General features: G+C 35.8%; 2 protein-coding genes across 3 annotated transcripts; one reads left to right on the top strand and one right to left on the bottom strand.

The window, feature by feature from the left end:
• Positions 1–420: 420 nt before the first annotated feature.
• Positions 421–13,792, top strand: adal (adenosine deaminase-like). Its single transcript, XM_058646170.1, has 10 exons — positions 421–573; positions 682–812; positions 11,977–12,037; positions 12,134–12,221; positions 12,339–12,420; positions 12,578–12,704; positions 12,807–12,887; positions 12,974–13,112; positions 13,240–13,340; positions 13,601–13,792. The coding sequence occupies exons 1-10, from the start codon at positions 529–531 to the stop codon at positions 13,790–13,792; spliced, it is 1,047 nt and encodes a 348-aa protein (XP_058502153.1). The 5' UTR covers positions 421–528.
• On the bottom strand, positions 13,559–23,157 carry nat10 (N-acetyltransferase 10). Of its 2 annotated transcripts, XM_058646167.1 has the most exons (29): positions 23,024–23,157; positions 22,714–22,840; positions 22,545–22,636; positions 21,648–21,819; positions 21,298–21,420; positions 21,148–21,209; positions 20,956–21,070; positions 20,311–20,418; positions 20,011–20,144; positions 19,806–19,899; positions 19,607–19,705; positions 19,394–19,530; positions 18,657–18,781; positions 18,417–18,567; positions 18,044–18,140; positions 17,806–17,922; positions 16,911–17,012; positions 16,719–16,793; positions 16,517–16,633; positions 16,262–16,395; positions 16,125–16,173; positions 15,718–15,814; positions 15,521–15,628; positions 15,256–15,428; positions 15,038–15,157; positions 14,820–14,918; positions 14,565–14,638; positions 14,402–14,482; positions 13,559–14,312 (listed from the first exon to the last, which is right to left on the bottom strand). In XM_058646167.1, exons 2-29 carry the CDS (start codon positions 22,825–22,827, stop codon positions 14,168–14,170), a joined length of 3,114 nt encoding a protein of 1,037 aa, XP_058502150.1. In that variant the 5' UTR covers positions 22,828–22,840; positions 23,024–23,157; the 3' UTR covers positions 13,559–14,167. The 2 variants fall into 2 exon arrangements, with proteins under 2 accessions (XP_058502150.1, XP_058502152.1); XM_058646169.1 differs by lacking the exon at positions 23,024–23,157 and having other exon boundaries at positions 22,714–23,013.
• Between the last annotated feature and the right edge of the window lie 885 nt (positions 23,158–24,042).

The following is a 24,042-nucleotide window of genomic DNA, read 5'->3' as shown; positions in this document are numbered from 1 at the left end:
ATGTAAAGTAAATATTGTAGCAATAGTTGACTGTATGAACTATCTTACTGTGATGCATTTAATTCAATTGTACATTGTCATCCAGATTTATTTGCCTCATATTACAGATACAGTATAATGTTACATGTTTGTTTAAATAAGCCAAAATTACTCAATTAATACAGGGGTTACTTTAATAGCCATTAATTTGTTGTTGGTTATTATTTCAAAACCTAAATCGATAATTGATTTATAATTCATTAATTCACTTCTTAAATTAAGTACGCTTAATTAAGCCAGTGTTGCCAAGCGATGGCGCTAGAAAATTGATTATAAAAACATTTATAGAGGGTGAGATGGGAAATATGACTCAGTCGCTAAGGGACTAAACTGGTGGGACTGTTTTCTTTGTTGCACTCGGTGCGTCGGTAAAACCCCTCCTGAAAACAGAGGTGGTGTGTCAGCGTTATTTGACAGAAAACGACCCGGAGCTTCTCTCACCAGCTGCGCACTCACTCATTCATTCATTCAATTCTTCTTACCTTTGTGATGGATAATGAGACTGAGGTTTTCTATCGGCAATTGCCAAAAGTGGTAAGTCAGAAAGTGAAGAAAGAAATAACTTAATTTGCAGAAAGAAACTAAACGTGACAAACGTTTGTGAAAGCTACATGCTAACGTATACGTTTCCACTGTCACCAGGAGCTTCACGCTCACCTCAACGGTTCAGTCAGTTCCCAGACGATCGAAAAACTCATCGGCCGAAAGCCACATCTCAACATTGAGCACAGCATGACTGCTATTGGGAAAGGCCAGCGGAGGACACTGGACGAGTGCGTATAATTTTATTGGGCAGGGCTGTTTGATATCAAAAAAGTTTAAATGACGATTAACTCATTATGTCAGCCATTCCCTGTAATTATCTAGAGTTAAATGCAACAACATGACTGGATGGAACCATATATAAATGCTATTGCGATAAAAAGAACTCGGAATAAGGTGACGGTGGTTGACTTCCTGTACGGAATAATCAGCAAAGATTTATTTTTTATGGATATTTTATTAGAGAACAGAGAGTTGAAAACGCGGTCTAGCTCATAAATATACAGTCCCAGTTATTTATTTTTTAAGTGCTACAAATCCTTAATCATTACAGTCACTCCACGACCTCATTGACTGAAATTTAATTTATTGTTAGCAATATTGCGATTTTAAGGTATTAAGGTATTCATATATATATTTAGTATTTTTGATCAAAAATTGACAAAAAAGTCATAGTCTAGTATGTCGTCCAATATGTGACAAAAAAGTCATAGTTTAGTGTGTCGTCCAAAAATTGACAAAAAAGTCATAGTATAGTCTGTTGTCCAAAATTTGAAAAAAGGTCATAGTCTAGTATGTCGTCCAAAAATTGACAAAAAAGTCATAGTTTAGTATGTCGTCTAAAAATTGACAAAAACGTCACAGTTTAGTATGTCATCCAAAATTTGACAAAAAAGTCATAGCTTAGTATGTCGTCCAATGTCGTGAGACAAAAGAGTCATAGTTTATTATGTCGTCCAAAATTGACAAAAACTTCATAGTTTAGTATGTTGTCCAAACATTGACAAAAAAGTCATAGTTTAGTACGTATGTCGTCCAAAAACTGACAAAAAAGTCATAGTTTAGTCTGTCGTCCAAAAATTGACAAAAAAGTCATAATTTAGTCTGTGGTCCAAAAATTGACAATGCAGTCATAGTTTAGTATGTGGTCCAAAAATTTACAAAAAAGTCATAGTTTAGTATGTCGTTCAAAAATTGACAAAAAAGTCCTAGTTAAGTATTTTGACCAAAATCAGACAAAATGTCATAGTTTAGTATGTTGTCCAAAATGTGACAAAAAAGTCATAGTTTAGTATGTCGTCCAAAATTTGAAAAAAAGTCATAGTTGAGTATGTCGTCCAAAATTTGAAAAAAAGGTCATAGTCTAGTATGTCGTCCAAAAATTGACAAAAAAGTCATAGTTAAGTATGTCGTCTAAAAATTGACAAAAACGTCACAGTTTAGTATGTCATCCAAAATTTGACTAAAAAGTCATAGTTTAGTATGTCGTCCAATGTCGTGAGACAAAAGAGTCATAGTTTATTATGTCGTCCAAAATTGACAAAAACGTCATAGTTTAGTATGTTGTCCAAACATTGACAAAAAAAGTCATAGTTAAGTATGTCGTCCAAAAACTGACAAAAAAGTCATAGTTTAGTCTGTCGTCCAAAAATTGACAAAAAAGTCATAATTGAGTCTGTGGTCCAAAAATTGACAAAAAAGTCATAATTGAGTCTGTGGTCCAAAAATTGACAATGCAGTCATAGTTTAGTATGTTGTCCAAAAATGTCCAAAAAAGTCATAGTTTAGTATGTCGTTCAAAAATTGACAAAAAAGTCCTAGTTAAGTATTTTGACCAAAATCAGACAAAATGTCATAGTTTAGTATGTTGTCCAAAATGTGACAAAAAAGTCAGAGGTAAGTATGTCGTCCAAAAATTGACAAAAAAGTCATAGTTTAGTCTGTCGTCCAAAAATTGACCAAAAAATTCATAGTTTAGTGTGTCGCCCAAAATGAGACGAAAAAGTCATAGTTCATAGTTTAGTATGTCCAAAAAATTGACAAAAAGTCATAGTTTAATATGTCATCCAAAATGAGACAAAAAAGTCATAATTTAGTATGTTGTCCAAAATTTGAAAAAAAGTCATAGTTTAGTATGTCGTCCAAAATGTGACAAAAATGTCATAGTTTAGTATGTCATCCAAAATGAGAAAAAGAGTCATAGTCTAGTATGTTGTTAAAAAATTAACAAAAAAGTCATAGTTTAGTATGTCGTCCAAAAATTGACAAAAAAAGTCATAGTTTAGTATGTCGTCCAAAAATTGACGAAAAAGTCATAGTTTAGTATGTCGTCCAAAAATTGACAAAAATGTCATAGTTTAGTATGTCATCCAAAAATTGACAAAAAAGTCATAGTTTAGTATGTCGTTCAAAAATTGACAAAAAAGTCATGGTTTAGTATGTCGTCCAAAAATTTACAAAAAAAGTCATAGTTCAGTATGTCTTCCAAAGATTGACAAAAACATCATAGTTTAGTATGATGTCCAAAAATTGACAAAAATGTCATAGTTTAGTATGTGTTCCAGAAATTGACAAAAAAGTCATAGTTTAGTATGTCGTCCAAAAATTGACAAAAAAGTCATAGTTTAGTATGTCGTCCAAAAATTTACAAAAAAAGTCATAGTTTAGTATGTCGTCCAAAAATTGACAAAAAAGTCATAGTTTAGTATGTCGTCCAAAAGGTGACAAAAAAGTCATAGTTTAGTATGTCGTCCAAAATTTGACAATACAAGTATGTCATCCAAGAAGTAACATAAAAGTTGTACGTCAGTATGTCCATAGCTTGACAACAATTGGCCAAGTGGCTGTACGGATAAGGAACTAGTCTTGGAAGCTAAGGTTTGTGAGTTCAAGTCCCACCTGTGGTCTATATGTTTCAAATGTAACAAAGAAGGCTTAGTTTAATATCTTCTCCAAAATATGACACAGAAGTCATGCCGTCCAAAATGAGACAAAAATGTCATAGTTTAGTATGTGTTCCAAAATGAGACAAAAATGTCATAGTTTAGTATGTCGGACAACATGAGACAAAAATGTTGTAGTTTAGTATGTTGTCCAAAAATTGACAAAAAAATCATAGTTTAGTATGTGGCCCAAAATTAGTCAACAATGTCATAGTTTAGTATGTGGTCGAAAATGAGACAAAAATTTCATAGTTTAGTATGTCATCCAAAATGAGATAAAAGAGTCATAGCTAGTATGTTGTTCAAAAATTTACAAAAAAGTCATAGTTTAGTATGTCGTCCAAAAATTGACAAAAAAAGTCATAGTTCAGTATGTCGTCCAAAGATTGACAAAAACGTCATAGTTTAGTATGTTGTCCAAAAATTGACAAAAATGTCATAGTATGTGTTCCAGAAATGTCATTAGTATGTGTTCCAGAAATTGACAAAAAAGTCATAGTTTAGTATGTCGTCCAAAAATTGACAAAAAAAGTCATAGTTTAGTATGTCGTCCAAAAATTGACAAAAAAAGTCATAGTTTAGTATGTCGTCCAAAAATTGACAAAAATGTCATAGTTTAGTATGTCGTTCAAAAATTGACAAAAATGTCATAGTTTAGTATGTCGTTCAAAAATTGACAAAAAAAGTCATAGTTTAGTATGTCGTCCAAAAATTGACAAAAAAAGTCATAGTTTAGTATGTCGTCCAAAAATTGACAAAAATGTCATAGTTTAGTTTGTCGTTCAAAAATTGACAAAAATCTCATAGTTTAGTATGTCGTCCAAAAATGGACAAAAAACTCATAGTGTAGTATGTCGTTCAAAAATTGACAAAAAAAGTCATAGGTAAGTATGTCATCCAAAATGAGATAAAAAAGTCATAGTCTAGTATGTTGTTCAAAATGTGACAAAAAAAGTCATAGTTCAGTATGTCGTCCAAAGATTGACAAAAACATCATAGTTTAGTATGTCGGCCAAAATGAGACAAAAATGTTGTGGTTTAGTATGTTGTCCAAAAATTGACAAAAAAATCATAGTTTAGTATGTGGCCCAAAATTAGTCAACAATGTCATAGTTTAGTATGTGGTCGAAAATGAGACAAAAATTTCATAGTTTAGTATGTCATCCAAAATGAGATAAAAGAGTCATAGCTAGTATGTTGTTCAAAAATTTACAAAAAAGTCATAGTTTAGTATGTCGTCCAAAAATTGACAAAAAAAGTCATAGTTTAGTATGTTGTCCAAAAATTGACAAAAATGTCATAGTATGTGTTCCAGAAATGTCATTAGTATGTGTTCCAGAAATTGACAAAAAAGTCATAGTTTAGTATGTCGTCCAAAAATTGACAAAAAAAGTCATAGTTTAGTATGTCGTCCAAAAATTGACAAAAAAAGTCATAGTTTAGTATGTCGTCCAAAAATTGACAAAAATGTCATAGTTTAGTATGTCGTTCAAAAATTGACAAAAATCTCATAGTTTAGTATGTCGTCCAAAAATGGACAAAAAAAGTCGTAGTTTAGTATGTCGTCCAAAAATTGACAAAAAAAGTCATAGTTTAGTATTTCGTCCAAAAATTGACAAAAATGTCATAGTTTAGTATGTCGTTCAAAAATTGACAGAAATCTCATAGTTTAGTATGTCGTCCAAAAATGGACAAAAAACTCATAGTGTAGTATGTCGTTCAAAAATTGACAAAAAAAGTCATAGGTAAGTATGTCATCCAAAATGAGATAAAAAAGTCATAGTCTAGTATGTTGTTCAAAATGTGACAAAAAAAGTCATAGTTCAGTATGTCGTCCAAAGATTGACAAAAACATCATAGTTTAGTATGTTGTCCAAAAATTGACAAAAAAAAGTCATAGTTTAGTATGTCGTCCAAAAATTGACAGAAATCTCATAGTTTAGTATGTCGTCCAAAAATGGACAAAAAACTCATAGTGTAGTATGTCGTTCAAAAATTGACAAAAAAAGTCATAGGTAAGTATGTCATCCAAAATGAGATAAAAAAGTCATAGTCTAGTATGTTGTTCAAAATGTGACAAAAAAAGTCATAGTTCAGTATGTCGTCCAAAGATTGACAAAAACATCATAGTTTAGTATGTTGTCCAAAAATTGACAAAAAAAGTCATAGTTTAGTATGTCGTCCAAAAATTGACAAAAAAAGTCATAGTTTAGTATGTCGTCCAAAATTTGACAAAAAAGTCATAGTTTAGTACGTCGTCCAAAAATTTACAAAAATGTCATAGTTTAGTATGTCGTCCAAAAATTGACAAAAAAGTCATAGTTAAGTATGTCATCCAAAAATTGACAAAATAGGTCATAGTTTAGTATGTCGTCCAAAAATTGACAAAAAAGTCATAGTTTAGTATGTCGTCCAAAAATGTACAAAAAAAGTCATAGTTCAGTATGTCTTCCAAAGATTGACAAAAACATCATAGTTTAGTATGATGTCCAAAAATTGACAAAAAAGTCATAGTTTAGTATGTCGTCCAAAAATTTACAAAAAAAGTCATAGTTTAGTATGTCATCCAAAAATTGACAAAAAAGTCATAGTTTAGTATGTCGTCCAAAAGGTGACAAAAAAGTCACAGTTTAGTATGTCATTCAAAATTTGACTAAAAAGTCATAGTTTAGTATGTCGTCCAATGTCGTGAGACAAAAGAGTCATAGTTTATTATGTCGTCCAAAATTGACAAAAACGTCATAGTTTAGGATGTTGTCCAAACATTGACAAAAAAGTCATAGTTAAGTATGTCGTCCAAAAACTGACAAAAAAGTCATAGTTTAGTCTGTAGTCCAAAAATTGACAAAAAAGTCATAATTGAGTCTGTGGTCCAAAAATTGACAATGCAGTCATAGTTTAGTATGTTGTCCAAAAATGTTCAAAAAAGTCATAGGTAAGTATGTCGTCCAAAAATTGACAAAAAAGTCCTAGTTAAGTATTTTGACCAAAATCAGACAAAATGTCATAGTTTAGTATGTTGTCCAAAATGTGACAAAAAAGTCATAGTTTAGTCTGTCGTCCAAAAATTGACCAAAAAATTCATAGTTTAGTGTGTCGCCCAAAATGAGACGAAAAAGTCATAGTTCAAAGTTTAGTATGTGTTCCAAAATGAGACAAAAAGTCATAATTTAGTATGTTGTCCAAAATTTGAAAAAAAGTCATAGTTTAGTATGTCGTCCAAAATGTGACAAAAATGTCATAGTTTAGTATGTCATCCAAAATGAGAAAAAGAGTCATAGTCTAGTATGTTGTTAAAAAATTAACAAAAAAGTCATAGTTTAGTATGTCGTCCAAAAATTGACAAAAAAAGTCATAGTTTAGTATGTCGTCCAAAAAATGACGAAAAAGTCATAGTTTAGTATGTCGTCCAAAAATTGACAAAAATGTCATAGTTTAGTATGTCATCCAAAAATTGACAAAAAAGTCATAGTTTAGTATGTCGTTCAAAAATTGACAAAAAAGTCATGGTTTAGTATGTCGTCCAAAAATTTACAAAAAAAGTCATAGTTCAGTATGTCTTCCAAAGATTGACAAAAGCATCATAGTTTAGTATGATGTCCAAAAATTGACAAAAATGTCATAGTTTAGTATGTGTTCCAGAAATTGACAAAAAAGTCATAGTTTAGTATGTCGTCCAAAAATTTACAAAAAAAGTCATAGTTTAGTATGTCGTCCAAAAATTTACAAAAAAAGTCATAGTTTAGTATGTCGTTCAAAAATTGACAAAAAAGTCATAGTTTAGTACGTCGTCCAAAAATTTACAAAAATGTCATAGTTTAGTATGTCGTCCAAAAATTGACAAAAAAGTCATAGTTAAGTATGTCATCCAAAAATTGACAAAAAAGTCATAGTTTAGTATGTCGTTCAAAAATTGACAAAAAAGTCATAGTTTAGTATGTCGTCCAAAAATTTACAAAAAAAGTCATAGTTCAGTATGTCTTCCAAAGATTGACAAAAACATCATAGTTTAGTATGATGTCCAAAAATTGACAAAAATGTCATAGTTTAGTATGTGTTCCAGAAATTGACAAAAAAGTCATAGTTTAGTATGTCGTCCAAAAATTTACAAAAAAAGTCATAGTTTAGTATGTCGTCCAAAAATTGACAAAAAAGTCATAGTTTAGTATGTCGTCCAAAAGGTGACAAAAAAGTCATAGTTTAGTATGTCGTCCAAAAGGTGACAAAAAAGTCATAGTTTAGTATGTCGTCCAAAATTTGACATTACAAGTATGTCATCCAAGAAGTAACATAAAAGTTGTACGTCAGTATGTCCATAGCTTGACAACAATTGGCCAAGTGGCTGTACGGATAAGGAACTAGTCTTGGAAGCTAAGGTTTGTGAGTTCAAGTCCCGCCTGTGGTCTATATGTTTCAAATGTAACAAAGAAGGCTTAGTTTAATATCTTCTCCAAAATATGACACAGAAGTCATGCCGTCCAAAATGAGACAAAAATGTCATAGTTTAGTATGTCGTCCAAAAATTGACAAAAAAAGTCATAGTTTAGTATGTCGTCCAAAAATTTACAAAAAAAGTCATAGTTGTTTAGTATGTCGTCCAAAAATTGACAAAAAAGTCATAGTTTAGTATGTCGTCCAAAATTTGACAATACAAGTATGTCATCCAAGAAGTAACATAAAAGTTGTACGTCAGTATGTCCATAGCTTGACAACAATTGGCCAAGTGGCTGTACGGATAAGGAACTAGTCTTGGAAGCTAAGTTTTGTGAGTTCAAGTCCCGCCTGTGGTCTATATGTTTCAAATGTAACAAAGAAGGCGTAGTTTAATATCTTCTCCAAAATATGACACAGAAGTCATGCCGTCCAAAATGAGACAAAAATGTCATAGTTTAGTATGTGTTCCAAAATGAGACAAAAATGTCATAGTTTAGTATGTCGGCCAAAATGAGACAAAAATGTTGTAGTTTAGTATGTTGTCCAAAAATTGACAAAAAAATCATAGTTTAGTATGTGGCCCAAAATTTGTCAACAATGTCATAGTTTAGTATGTGGTCCAAAATGAGACAAAAATTTCATAGTTTAGTATGTCATCCAAAATGAGATAAAAGAGTCATAGCTAGTATGTTGTTCAAAAATTTACAAAAAAGTCATAGTTTAGTATGTCGTCCAAAAATTGACAAAAAAAGTCATAGTTCAGTATGTCGTCCAAAGATTGACAAAAACATCATAGTTTAGTATGTTGTCCAAAAATTGACAAAAATGTCATAGTATGTGTTCCAGAAATGTCATTAGTATGTGTTCCAGAAATTGACAAAAAAGTCATAGTTTAGTATGTCGTCCAAAAATTGACAAAAAAAGTCATACTTTAGTATGTCGTCCAAAAATTGACAAAAAAAGTCATAGTTTAGTATGTCGTCCAAAAATTGACAAAAAAGTCATAGTTTAGTATGTCGTCCAAAAATTGACAAAAATGTCATAGTTTAGTATGTCATCCAAAAATTGACAAAAAAGTCATAGTTTAGTATGTCGTTCAAAAATTGACAAAAATCTCATAGTTTAGTATGTCGTCCAAAAATGGACAAAAAACTCATAGTTTAGTATGTCGTTCAAAAATTGACAAAAAAAGTCATAGGTAAGTATGTCATCCAAAATGAGATAAAAAAGTCATAGTCTAGTATGTTGTTCAAAATGTGACAAAAAAAGTCATAGTTCAGTATGTCGTCCAAAGATTGACAAAAACATCATAGTTTAGTATGTTGTCCAAAAATTGACAAAAAAAGTCATAGTTTAGTATGTCGTCCAAAAATTGACAAAAAAAGTCATAGTTTAGTATGTCGTCCAAAAATTGACAAAAAAGTCATAGTTTAGTACGTCGTCCAAAAATTTACAATAATGTCATAGTTTAGTATGTCGTTCAAAAATTGACAAAAAAGTCATAGTTAAGTATGTCATCCAAAATGAGATAAAAAAGTCATAGTTAAGTATGTCATCCAAAATGAGATAAAAAAGTCATAGTTAAGTATGTCATCCAAAATGAGATAAAAAAGTCATAGTCTAGTATGTTGTTCAAAATGTGACAAAAAAGTCATAGTTTAGTATGTCGTCCAAAATGAGACAAAAATGTCATAGTTTAGTATGTCGTCCAAAATGTGACAATACAGTCATAGTTTAGTATATCACAAAAAAAGGCATAGTTAAGTATGTCATCCAAAAATTGACAAAAAAGTCATAGTTTAGTATGTCGTCCAAAAATGGACAAAAAAGTCATAGTTTAGTATGTCGTTCAAAAATTGACAAACAAGTCATAGTTAAGTATGTCATCCAAAATGTGACAAAAAAGTCATAGTCTAGTATGTTCAAAAATTGACAAAAAAGTCATAGTTTAGTATGTCGCCCAAAAATTGTAAAAAAGTCAGAGTTTAGTACGTCGTCCAAATATTTACAAAAATACCATAGTTTAGTATGTTGTCGAAAATGTGACAAAAAAGTCATAGTTTAGTATGTCATTCAAAAATTGATTAAAAAAAAAGTCATAGTTTAGTATGTGGTCCAAAAATTGACAAAAAAGTCATAGTTTAGTATGTCGTCCAAAAATTGACAAAAAAGTCATAGTTTAGTATGTCGTTCAAAAATGGACTAAAAAGTCATAGTTTAGTATGTCGTCCAAAATGAGACAAAAGAAACATAGTTTACCAGTTCTTATAAAGAAGAAGACATTTTAAATTCAACATCCAAAATGAATATTGAAAGGAGACAATAATATGGTCAGTCTCACAGTAGCCTCTGCAGCAGTCCCAGCCTGCAGGCTGCCGTTCCCCCCTGGCTTATAGAGCAGGGTGTAAATGTAAATGTTTCTTAACTCAGTCTCTCCCAAAAAAAAAGTAACTGCATTTGATACATATCAGAAATAACATATCCATGGTGCGAACTATGGTGGAGCCAGGGGGGTCTCAGCCCTCCTTAATGAGAGACATGAGCATGGTTGATTATGCAAATTAGGCGATTACTTCATTTAGCTACCTTTAGGACAGCCAATAGCGACTTTCCTTACTGAGGAGTTGGCAACAGTGCTGGGTAGCCAACAATATTCCTGTACACTCAGCGCCGTTAGTAAGGCAGAAGTAGTCGACCCGAATTGAGCACACTACTGTAACCAATCATGCTGTTGACTGAGGTTAAATGGTGGTTCAAATCCACCACGCTCCGAACACCTGGCCCCGGCGCCGGGGCCAAACTACGTGTGGTCTCCTCCCCGCCCCCACAGAGATGACAGCAGGGGGTTATACCATTTTATTTCACATTTTCAAAAGCCATAAAAAGACAAAAAAAAAATTGACAGGGGTTCACTCCCTGGACTGTAGACCACAGAGTTGGGTCCAGGTGTCCAGTAACTGCTGCTTAAAAAGGATGAGCACATGAATGAGACTTCTGTGTGATTAATGTGTTCACATCATTTTTACATTGTTAACAAGTGAAAACTGTGGACGAGTCAAAGTGGCAACATTCAATCAATAATACAATAAATACAATTAAATAATGACTCAAATGTGTCTCACATTCATTCATTCACATTAGAATTAAATACATAAATGTCTCATTAAATGTGACATTCATTCATTCAAATACCAAATTCATTTGATGTAAAATAAAAAAACAACATATAGAATGACTTGACTATATAATGAATGATGTCATGGTCGTGTGTTGCAGTGCAGTGAATGGATTTGATGTGTCAAAATCAGCCATCAGCATCAAATCAATTGATGATGCAACACAGGACCATGACATCATTATGGGATATGTGCGAGGTCTGCCGATATGACTAATGACTGCACTCTGATATATGGGCTTATTATTATTATTATTATAACAAAGAAATAATTAAAACAGAATATTTTTTGGTTTGTGGATAAAAAAGACATTTGAGAATCATCATTTCCAGGTTTGAGAAACACTGATCAACATTTTTCAAACAGATTATACTTTACACTTTTTTATACTAAAAAGGAATACAGTAACATTTGTGTAACATTGTAACATGTTACTAAAGATACAAATTCTTTGTGGACATTTTAAAGTAAAAAAAAATGGGTCTTAAAATGAGTGATGCAGGCTACCCCTTGTGGTATTTTACAGTAAATTTTATTTTTATTGAAATTTTAGTAAAATTTATATTCATCATGATCATCTTTTTGTGAGATCACATTGTGCAATAATATATTGTCCCATCCATGTATTTTATTTACTGCAATTACAAGATGTCACGTTTTTGTTTGTCTTGAAGTTTAAAAAACTAAAAAGAAAAATTAAAGATTTGTTTTGCAATAATAGCTCAAATGGCAGTTGAGCGTAACTGGTAAAGGAAATTCTCATCATCTCATGCCTCATTCAAACAGAACAGGTTGGCATTAGGGAAGTGACATCACTAACAACATGGTGCATATATCTGCAGGTGTTTTCAGGTCTTTAAGGTCATCCATCAGCTGGTGGACACAGAGGAGGACATTCTGATGGTGAGGACTGGCCCTCACTTTGGACCAACTCAACTGCTGTTCTTTTCTTAATATAATTACCCAGATCATCAGCAACACATGTTATTTTCTCTCCAGGTGGCTACAGATGTAATCAGGGAGTTTGCAGCTGATTCTGTCAAATATTTAGAGCTCAGAAGTACACCAAGGGAGGAGAAAAACACAGGTAATCATACTCTACATGGAGCCTTACATTTTGATTGTATGGCTGTCAGCTTTGTAAATCAAGACCATAAACATGAACATGTAATCTTTATGTTAACTGCCTCATTCTTTTTCCTAGGTTTGACAAAAAGGAAATATATTGAAGCCATCATCAGAGCCATACAGCTGTGTAAAAGTGAGGGACTGGACATTGATGTCAGGTAGGCGTAGTACAAAAAGTACACTTTCTGTGTTTAAGTGTATGAGAATTGGATCTGCTGGCCTCAGGCTGCCTACATTAGTGGCTAATGGCCAGTTAAAACCACCTATGCTGTAACAATGTAAGTCCAAGTCTAAATCTGCTTATTTATCTTTAAGGCTTCTTGTGGCGATTGACCGAAGGAATGGAGCGAAGGTTGCTATGGAGACGGTGGAGTTGGCTGAAGAGTTCCTGCTGTCCTCTGATGGTTTGGTGGTGGGACTCGATCTAAGCGGAGATCCAACAGTCAGTCAACCAGTTTTATTTAGTGGCTTTAAAAAAAAGATAGTGACAGTACCTTTGATGCTCTATTGTGTCAAAATGTATTCATGTAATTTTCATCTTTAGGTGGGTGATGGAAAATCTCTACTTCCAGCTCTAGAGAGGGCCAGAAACTGTGGACTGAAGTTGTCATTGCACCTCTCAGAAGTATAAATCAAATTGTCTTTCCATCATTTGTTCTAAGCCCCAGTGTCTTCAACTACAGTGACATAACAACAACAAAAAATTTTCAGGTACAATCCCAGCTGGAGGAGTCAGAGTTGCTGCTGAATCTTCCTCCAGACAGGATTGGTCACGGTACCTTCTTGCATCCTGAAGTGGGTGGATCTCAAAGTCTGGTTGACAAAGTGCTTAAGAACAACATACCACTGGGTAAGAAGGTGATTTTTTTTATATATATATATATATATATATATATATATATATATATATATATATATATACTCTGTAGTTTCCACAGTATTTTGACTGGATATTTGATCTCCCAACTTTCTTGTAGAGTTATGCCTGACATCAAATGTTAAAGGACAAACTGTGCCATGTTACTCCAAGCATCACTTTAAATACTGGTACCAGCTGGGACATCCAAGTGTGATTTGTGTAAGTTGCCTTTATTTGTTCTTGCTTAAACATATGACATAACTTTAACTTCATCTGTATTTATCATTCCACACACAGAAAAATCCTTTTCCTCGGTTCTAATTATATATATATATATATAAAAAAAAAAAAATACATTTACAGGATGCCAACCTTTTGTTTTGATGTAAAAATTGAAACAGACACTGAAATGATACATGATGGCTAGAAAGAGAAACTTGGTTCACCATGAATGATTTTTATTCTTTGTCATATTACAGACCGATGATAAGGGCGTCTTCTGTACAGACTTGTCTCAGGAGTATCAGCTGGCGGCTTCCACATTTGGTCTCAGTCATGACGCCATGTGGAAGCTCTCCCAGCAAGCCATAGATTGCATCTTCGCACCAGAGACCGTGAAACAGCAGCTCAGACAGAAGTGGATAGATTTACAGCCTCAGGTGTTTAAGTGACAAACTCAGTGAAGCTTAAAACCAGTCATATACCTCAGGTTTCTAGTTTTAAAAAAAGTTTAAATGTTTTTTTTTTATTTATAGAAATAATGACAACAAAAATGGACCTCAAAAAATAGTTTTCTAATGTTTGAAATACTTGAAATAAGTAAATTCTTCTTATTTAGTACAAGTGTGTATTGTGTTTTTGTTCTTGAACACCACATAAACCAAAGCAACATGTTATGACTTAAATTCAAAAAAATGGTCAGGGATAAAAGAAAAAGAAGATACCATTTGTTTTGATTCAGTACATGTCCCTCCAAGAAATCCATAATTGTCTGGCTGCTGTTGCTTTGCAGCCACTCAGTGTCCTGTCAATGCAGCACTCTATTGTCACGCCTTCTTTCCAAATTTCCCATGCTTGTCCTTGCTCTTCTTGAATTTGCCATGTTGCATTTCCTTCTTTTTCATTTTCCCATGTTGGGGACCCCCATTGCTCTGTTCCACATTCCCCCTAACCATCTTCCTCTTCTTGTCACTGTTGGAAATAAGAACACAGTTTAAAAAAAAATCAGTTTCTGTGAATATATCACACAGTACCTCCTCAGATCCTGAGCATCACTGCACCTCTTTATGCTGACAATAGCTGTGTTCCCTGCTTTCTGCAACACCTGGTCCCACTCCTCATCATCCCCACGGATCCTGTACCTGTAAATAAAACAAATTGCTTCAGTAAACATTTCCCTGATTCTAATACTGACTGAGGTCACAGTCATGACTTTATACTCACTGTTCCAAGTCCATTTCCTTCACTTTCTCTATTTCCTGCTTGTGTTGCACATCAAACTCTTTGGCAGCTTCATTCTGTTGAAGTGAAGAAAATACCTTAAGTTTGTACATTGGCTGGAACAAAATATAGAATTTAGTCCACAAATACAAAAAGCATCAAACTAAAACTTGAATTAATGTTAACGTTGGAGAAAACCAGAAAATGTTTCTGCACTTATCACCGTTACTGTAACTTAAGTGCTGAGATACAACATACCAGATCATCATTAAGGCTTTTCACAGTTGGCTCCAAGGTTACATCTTTAGCTTCTGCCATCTCTGCCTCAATCGCCTTTTCCTGGATGCTGGTGAAGGCCTGCAGTACAAATGACAACAGAAAGAATAAATATTGCACTTGACTTAATTACAGGTTATACATACAACATCTTTATACTTTCTTTTCCCCTGCAACTTCCTCCAATGAAGTAAACTCACTTGCACAAATTTACGGATAAGACGGTTGAAGAGGCCCATGAGCTGTGAGCTTGGGAGATCAATCTCTTTTTCCAGATCGTCCACAGTCTTGTGCTGCAATCCTACACCGAGCAGTAACGCCTGGAGAAGAACAGTCATCGGCAGATCAACATCCACAAGAAAATAACTGGTCACAGCAAAGGGAAAAGTGGGGTTTTCAAACCAATGAGGCAACTTACACACTGTGCTGCTGACAGGGAAATGTCACCAAGCTGCCTGAGGAAGAACATGCGTGCCACTGCTGGGATCAGGTCCATGATGAGGTGATAATCCACCATGCTCCTTGAATACAACTCCAGACGTTTAAGGTCGTATGGGCTGAACTGAGCGGCCAGCTCGGAGCTACTGAGGACTGTGAGGAACAGAAATGAGTCAGATCACGCCTGCAAGACGCTGAAAAAATCTCATCAGGATAAAAAAAAATTGAAATGGAAGGATCTTAACTGCTCGTCTTCTCCTTTGAGTTTTTATTCTGCAAGATGGTGAGTGCCAGGCTTGGATGAAAGCGACTGAACTGGTAGGAGAGGAGAGACAGGAAGCGCCGTCGGAAATCTGAAGACAACAGAAGGCTCAATTTGGTGGACTATAAAGTAAGTTTAAAAACAAACTAGATCAACTGAGGCAGTGCAGGAAAAGTTCACCTTTCCAGAAAGCAGATTGCCACTGGCTCTGCTCTTGGGCTTCATCTGTATTCAGCTCCTTCAGCATCACACACGAGTGCTCTCCTGTCAGGTCATTCTAGATACAACAGCATAACCAACAATTACTGCATGTAACATCGGCACGGACACACATTTAATGTCTGCTTACATGTAGCACCTAAAAATGTGAGAAAAACACATGGAAGCAGCAAGAAGTGCTTTAAACAAGGTGCTCGTAGGGTTGCACGTCTGTCTACAACTTAAACCTGGAAGCTGCAGAGATTAATGACAGTGCTGAATTAAACCATTAAATCAAGACAAAATAGAAAATAATGTATTTGTGCAAAAGACAATCATATGATTGAACCCTTAAACATAAAAACAAGACATTTTATTAGAATACTTACAGGGGTTTGTCTTAAGTAGACTGGAGTATAACCAGCTTTCTTCCAGAACCTGTCAGTTAAAAAAAACATTTTGACATTTATCTGAAACTTATGAATTATTACCACCACCTCCCTTCTCCATATTTTACTGCACTCACTTGAGCAGCTGTGTGGTCAGGCCGTACGAAACTCCTAAATAGTCCAGTCTCTCTGCTCTCCTCTCGCTCAGCTTCAGCAGCAGAGGGGGCAGCTCCTTCCGTGGCATGATAACTTCCTCCAGAAGACTGACAGCCTGGACAACAGAGAGTGTGTTACAGTTGTGTGGTTTTTAATTTGCCTCTTCTAATCTCTAAATTGTACTTTTAAACTGCATGTGGGGACTAATGCATCTCAGATGTCTTTTGTTGTATTACCTCACTGGTGACGGATGTGATCTCATTGTGGTTTGAGTGTGCGCTCTCATCCATGGTGGGAAACTTGCCCTCGTAGTACATCTGCAGCAGTTGGAGCGCTCTGGAGCCATAACCCATCTGTTAGACAGGTGGAGAGCCAGTTACACACATGAACATTTATTAAAACATTCAACAAACAGCTGAGGCCTCTGTGAGTTCTTACCCCCTGGTAGTCTGGATTGACAGCTATTCGCACCACTCTGGCCCCAGAGAGGCTGCCGAACTCTGGGTCTTGAAACTACAAAGAAAAGAGCAAACAATTCATGCTCGCACTGTGGAAACGAGAACTAATTACTCGGAAAAAAACAAACAAAACAAAGACAGAAAAAAAAGAAAAGAAAAATGTGTTATTTACTTGTTCTGATACAGTCCAGGGGATGAGATCACCGGAGGCCTTCTTCCCTCTAGAAAGACTGTTGAGGATGGATTGCCGAGATATTTCTCCCTCCAGACACACCTGAGAGGAAACAAACATTCATACTCAAATAAAATCAAAACTTAGTTACACAAACATGTCAGTTTTGACAAGGTTTTGAGAAATTGGGCTTGATATAATGAGAGTTAAACTGCTGATTAGGTATAAGTTGAGTTGGCTTGATTGATACCACTTTTGTGAACCAATAATCACACCCTTAGAGGTTCTATATGTAAGAAATGTATTATATTACAACAGAAATGACAATGGTGTGTCAGAGTAGGAAAACGTGTTCAACTGAAATATTGGCTTTACTGAAAACAACGGTAAAGCCAGTATATTCACATAATACATTTTCAAACCGTGTTTATTTTTATATTTGTTTTGGTCTGTTACACAATAATGCAGCTAGTAGCTCTTCAACACACAGGATGCTAGCAGAGCGAGCAGAAAGCAGCAAACTGCTAAGCATCAAAAATACAGAATGATACGAGACCTAAAAAGCCCCGGTACACCTCTCAAAAATGTCTGGACGAAGGGTATTTAAGGAATTAGGGTCTGCAATCTACTCCATAACTAAATAAATCACCAACTATTTTGATAAACTATTATTTGGTTTGGGTTTTTTAACAACTAAAACAAACCGTATAATTCTTCAGCCTCTGTGAATGTTTTCTGGTTTCATCATAAGAAATCATTAAAACTGAATCATTTTGTCTTTTGAAAAAAGACATTTCAGAACATCATCATTTCATGGTTTGGAAAACTAATCAATTATTTGAGAAAATAATAGTTAGAATAATAAAGACTTTCATGAGGTTTCCCTCGGTCTTACCTGCACAACAGCGAGGACTTCAGGTAGGGAGTTCTGTGTCGGAGGAACAGGCGGCAGGAGGCAGAAGAGGTGATGAGCTGGAGCATCAGACAACATCTGCAGGTCATTGGGGGAATTCTGGAGCCAAAGGAAACAAAAGTGTCAACAAATAAACACTAAAGAGATAAAACATTGTGTGTGGGACACTACACTGTCTGTATAAATCATAATGACTTTTATTACAAGTTAAATATATCACCTTATAATGTGATGACACATAGAGAGCCATCAACCTCTGCAAGAAGGCCTCGGACGCCTTGTGGTAACAGAACAGTGTGTCTCTGTTCACATAATATCTGAACAGCATAGGTAAGGACGAACACAGGGAAATCTACAATTTTCTTAGATGTAGATTTAAAAATAAACTCAAAGACAGACTAGCCATGTGTGGTTCTGTTGAAGCAGATAAACCAGTCACAGCATGCACTGCCACTTTCTTTGTAAGGAATAATATTTTTGTACCACCTTAATAAGTCAAATGTCCAGAGCTAGACACAAAAACATATTGCTATTATCACTCCAGAGCATCAGGTGCCATGGACGGGTCCAGACCAGGTGTAACTAAAGGATACAGGTCACAAGTCTGTGGAAGTGGGCAGCCAGAAATGAGCCTGGGAATGTTAAGACAGTCCAGACAGAGCAGATCATTCAGCCACTTCTCCACGGCGTCCCCCGCAGCATATCGGATGGACTCGTGCAGAGAAACCTCATGTAGAGAGCGAGCTGTGACAGAAAAATAAACAGAAGTCAGTCAGGTGATAGAGACGCACCAAACAAACACAGTCAAACGCTGAGATGCAGTAGTTATTTACCTGCTGCTAGCCTCGTTGTGTTGGTGGACCTGTTCTCTGCTGACATGCTCTGCTGACTGTCTGCACTCTGTTGCCTCAACTGCTGAATCAGTTTGAGGGAGAGGGAGCGACCGGTACCTTCGTACCTACAGAGACCAGAAATATGAATGAAACGTCTAAATCATTTAGTGATCAGTAGAACATTAACTATTTAATCATTGACTAAACAACAACAAACAACTTTATCAATTTTCTTCAGTGTGTAACTTTTGGTGATATTTGGTTGTTGATGTTATTATTCTGCCTCGTAGAACCTGATAATGTAATAATACTTTACCAACGATGTTATAAATGATAACATTGATAATAATGATAGATTATGATATTAGGTTAGCCTTATTTTTGCAGAACTATAACCCGAGTGGTCTTTGCCTTTTTACTTGCACAAAGTTGCTGCTGCCATAATTTGGCCTTGACATAAGACAACTGACTTCCTGTGTGCAGCGCAGCAGTGTTGCAGTGCAAAACAAGATCTAAACACAGCTATACTGAGAAACACAGTCTTGTGGAAACATTTGTTTATGTTGAAAGGTTATGCAACACAGTTGTGATGCACATCTTCACAAATGTCAGACATTGAATTGTAATATTTTTTCATGCACTTGTACACATAATATTTACGGATTGCCTTTATGTCATTTGTCATGAAATCCATTGGGTGCATGGTCATATAAATGTCATCAAGCTCTCTCACTGACCCGTTGATGGTGGAGGCCATGAAAACCAGATAAGGCCCGAGCAGTTTTTTGACCAAAGGGAGAGGGATGGCTGCAGCCTCGTCAATGACCAGCAGTTCAGCCTGGCCCAGTTTCACTGCATCACCGGGGTGGATGTACTGTTGGACACAGGAACAGTTCGATCAGATGCATGTTTCCCTTCAGTAAATTGAGTAGTGATGTGGCTCCATTTACCTGAATTGTCTGTCGATGCTCTTTGAAGATGTTGACGCGCACCACTGCTTTGTTGAACTCCGGGTTCAAAGACTGGATGATTTCATAGTCCAGATGCTCCTATGAATGCACAGAAGAATACGAAGCACTGTAAGTTCTAAGCCCACAGCATCAGTGAAACTACTGCCACTGATACAGAGAAGATGTTCAGACAGTCTACCTGATACTGCAGAGCATCAAATCCTTTGAAGATAAACTCAAACATGGTGTGGAGGTTGTCTGGGCTTGGTGACGTTACGAAAATATTGGAGTAGCTGTAAAGGGAAAAACTGGCTGTAAGTGAGGGCAATATCACAGAGACATATACATGTGTGATTTGTTGTGTGCTTGACTTTGTAATAGAACACTTTAAAACAAATCTGTACCCAAAGGCCACAGCTCCAGCAACGGCCAACCCCAGAGCTGCAGACTTTCCTCGACCACGGGCTGCAGTCATAGCCACAGTGCTCCTCAGGGTTTTCTCTGAGATCGCCTCAATGAACTTCAGCACTCCTTTGGCCTAGAAGATGAGAAAAACAAATAAATAAATAAATGACACCTGGGACACCTTCCAGCACATCATCCATCAGAACATGGTCACAAACATCTATGAACCTGATGGCGTGTTCATCAATTTACATTATAGTTGGTAAAATGGAGAAGAGGCTCTTAAACGAGATCCTGACCTGATCCATGGTCCTGCAGGAGTCCACCAACACCCCCACAGGCTGAGTGTCCTTAAGGGACTCCTTCAGATCCTTCAGCTCCTGTTCTCGTGGAGACAAACTGTCCTCCTGAACAGTATCAGACAACTTGTTATAAAAAAGGCACCTCATGAGAAACAACAATTCATTATTAAAATGGCTATACAGATGGAAAGCAGATAAATGATCATACAAAGGACAAAATGTACAAACTTCCAAAGTCAAAAAGCATCAACAGCAACCACCCATAGTTTCTTCTTTATGTTTGTAATATTCAGAAATACCAGGAGTGGCATAAACTAATTCAAGAGACATTTTTATGTCAAGCATAAACACTTAAAATCCATACAAAGAAAAACAGATAGCAAGTGGAAAGTACAAGTATAGCTTAAGGGTGCAAATGATAATTATTTTTCTTATCAAGGATCTATACATTTTTCTCAAATTCCCCCAAGCCTCAAGACAATGGCTTTAAATGGATTGTTTAGTTATCCCAAAAGTCCAACATACACTAATGTTTTGTTGAATAAATATGAAAGAGAAAGAAAATTTAAAATATCAGACTGGAGTAACTTTAAACAATAAAAGTCTCACATTTTTCTAATGAGATAAATAAATCAATGGTACCTGAGTCTTTGGGGGAACTGGCTTGATATTTGCCATGTGACTGGACACGGGGAGGATGTTGAGTTGGTCGTCAATGACGACGCAGTTCTTGCAAGATGCAAGAGACAGAATGAACCTAAAAATTGTCAAGCAAAATTAGTGACACATTTGAACCATCATGCCACTGACCAGAAATCCTCCAGTTTCACATACCTCTCATTGAACCGTCCCACCACATCCTGATGAGCCTCTGTCCTGTAGCGGGAGTGTACGTCCTGAAAACAAACCACAGCCATCTTTAGTTATCGGAGGAGAGCTTCCAGGTTGACGTGTGTGAAGATGATACGTGATGGAGAAACTTACCATCGTCATAGTGTAAAGCTGCTTAAGAGAGTTCATTGTCCGCAGCAGTATGACCACAATCCCGCCTCCTTCTACAGTCTCAATCGTTCTCGCTAGGAGGTTGGGTGTAAGTGCTTCAAAATCCTGTGTGACAAGTAAACAAATAGAAATAAAGCTTTAAGACATCCAATTCACTGACAAGGTTATAATCATCTAAAGACATGGATCCCAAACTTTTTATATTCTGACAAATGTTTCTTATGAGCCCGGTTTTCAAGATATATTTAACCAAGTTAAACAAAGACTGAGATCGCAGAAGAAATATTACATTTTAACAAAAGATAAATACTGTCATAGTCTCACAGACTCACCTGAAGGACACACATGCCGTAGGTGTTTCCCAGAATCTTGTGCGTCTCATTGTAGTAACAGTAGCGGATGTTTGTTGCAGCGATGAAGAGTTCAAACGGGTCGTCCTGATTCAGATTCAATGTGCCTGTTTTGATCTTCTTCTGCAGCTGTCTCATGCGCTTCTTGCGATTACTGTTTCGGACACACACACACACACACACACACACACACACGTCAACACTCTCCTTAAATAATAACGTAGTGTATTTGTGTAGCACTTTTCCGTACAAGTCATAAAGGGCTTTCCAAGGTTGAAACTATAAAACAGGGCATTTAAAATACAAATAGCATATAAAAAAATACAAAACAACAATAAATAATGTTAGAATATAAGAAGTTAGGACTACACTTCCAATAAGGTCATGTGTGAAGAACAATAGGCTTTTGTAAAAAGATTTTCAGTGAGCTGAGGCTCACAATGGAGTTGCAAATTTAGTGATGTATTTGAGAGCTAGGATACAAAGTGCTTCAAAAGTAATGAGTAATATCTTAAAATCCATTCTGAAACTAACAGGTACCAGGAAACCAAAAACGTGAGGCCACAATAGAGCTGATGTAGCTGGGTTTGTCATTGTTGGCTAAAAGCCGAGCAGCTGCATTGTGAACAAGTTGGAAGGTGAAAGTGTATTTTGACCTAACCCTGAATACAGTATATAGTGAACAAGATTAAATAAAAGCATGGATGACCTAAAAACAAAGCTGGATTACATCTGATATTTCATTTATCAAAAGAGAGGTCAGTGTATGACGTTTGAAGACAGACGATGAAGCATATTTAGGGATGGGCTTGGTGGAATTATTTGTGATTTATGATTCACCATGTCATATACAGTATCTCACTCTGTGTGAGGGCTTACCTGCTGAAACCAAGGTCTTTTTTGTAGCACCACAGAACTGAGGGTCGAGCTCTCACGCTGGCTTTGGACAACATGTGATGCAGGATGACAACCTGGAAACAGAGACATGATGCTGAATGTAAACTGAGACTCATATAATAGTGTGGAGGTGAAAGGCATGAGACATTACCTGATCTCGACCTCGATCTCCCACCACAACAAACATGGAGCGGTGCTGCGAAGAGACTCCATTCTCTATCTGCACACGGATCCGGTTGTCGACCTTCTTGCGTACCGTTGCCATCGTCTTCGTGTCACTGAGAGAAAACAAACACTAAGAACTTAACTCAAACAAGTCAAGCGTCAGCAGCAACTGCGCCGGTGACGTGAAGTTAGCTAAACGTGAAATAAACGAGTTCATCTGCAACCTATGAGAAAAAGACGCACAAATATCGCGATATCAAAGCGCCACTTCAAACACGAAGCGTTTAAATTTGTACCTTCCGATTGCAGACAAATGTCTTATGAATTAATTTTCACAGAACGTGGATAACTCAGGTGCTGAAGTTACACGGCAGCCATCATGCTGTTGATACTGAACTCTCACGTGGAGACACCCGTTCATGGAGGACCCCCGGTGTGACGTCACATTTACGCGACAATATGTATTGCTGATCCCTGAGTTTAGTCTGCCAGGCGTGAAGTAAACCCCGCCCTCTCCTCCCCAAAACATATTAATAATGACTAAAACAAGCATCACACTTTCCCCACCAACTACACACGTTTTTAAAGGGACAGAACACCAAGGAAAATTAGACCCAGATGTTCTTCTTCTTTCACGGCGGCTCAAAAGCAGAGTAAATAACCTTATGTCAGAATTACATAATCACAAATAATTAAAAACAATTAACAACAGAAAAATCAGGACACACTCGGCTTTGAAATAAACTTCCTCAGGATCACAGCTCTTCAGGAGCATCAAGAGCACTAATAAATGTTGAATGTAAATCACTGCACTGTACAAAAACGTACTGTACTGTACGTTTTAGTAATGATACTTTTTCGATTAAAATCATTGTACAGCTTGATACATTTCGGGTTATAAGTTTTTTGTTGGACGTGAGTTTTCTTTAAATTGTATTTTTTTTATAATTTTGTATAATTTTTAAGATAACATGCAGTTACTGCTGATTCAAACTATTTTATTGATGTCCATAAATTAATATCCTGTTACTCAGTAATCCAACAAATGTCATCAATGTTGCTGGAGAGTCAAGAGACCCAACTTGCCCTGAGGCTCTGTAAATCAATACAGCGGGTTTTTTTTCCTGTTGTCTATTTTCTGCACCTGCGCTCTGGTGACCATGCGGTGGCGCTGCATCACTGGCCGACATTCCTATATATTGTTATAGAAGCAAAACTCAGGTATGGAATAGTTTGGCAGTTTAAAATGACAGCACATGCACCATGTGAACAATTAATTTAGTAAAATCAAAAGGGCTCCATTTAAAAAAAAAAA

This window comes from Solea solea, chromosome 12 (assembly GCF_958295425.1).
Source record: "Solea solea chromosome 12, fSolSol10.1, whole genome shotgun sequence".
Lineage (NCBI taxonomy): Eukaryota > Metazoa > Chordata > Actinopteri > Pleuronectiformes > Soleidae > Solea > Solea solea.
This window is presented reverse-complemented; position numbering and strand designations above follow the sequence as displayed.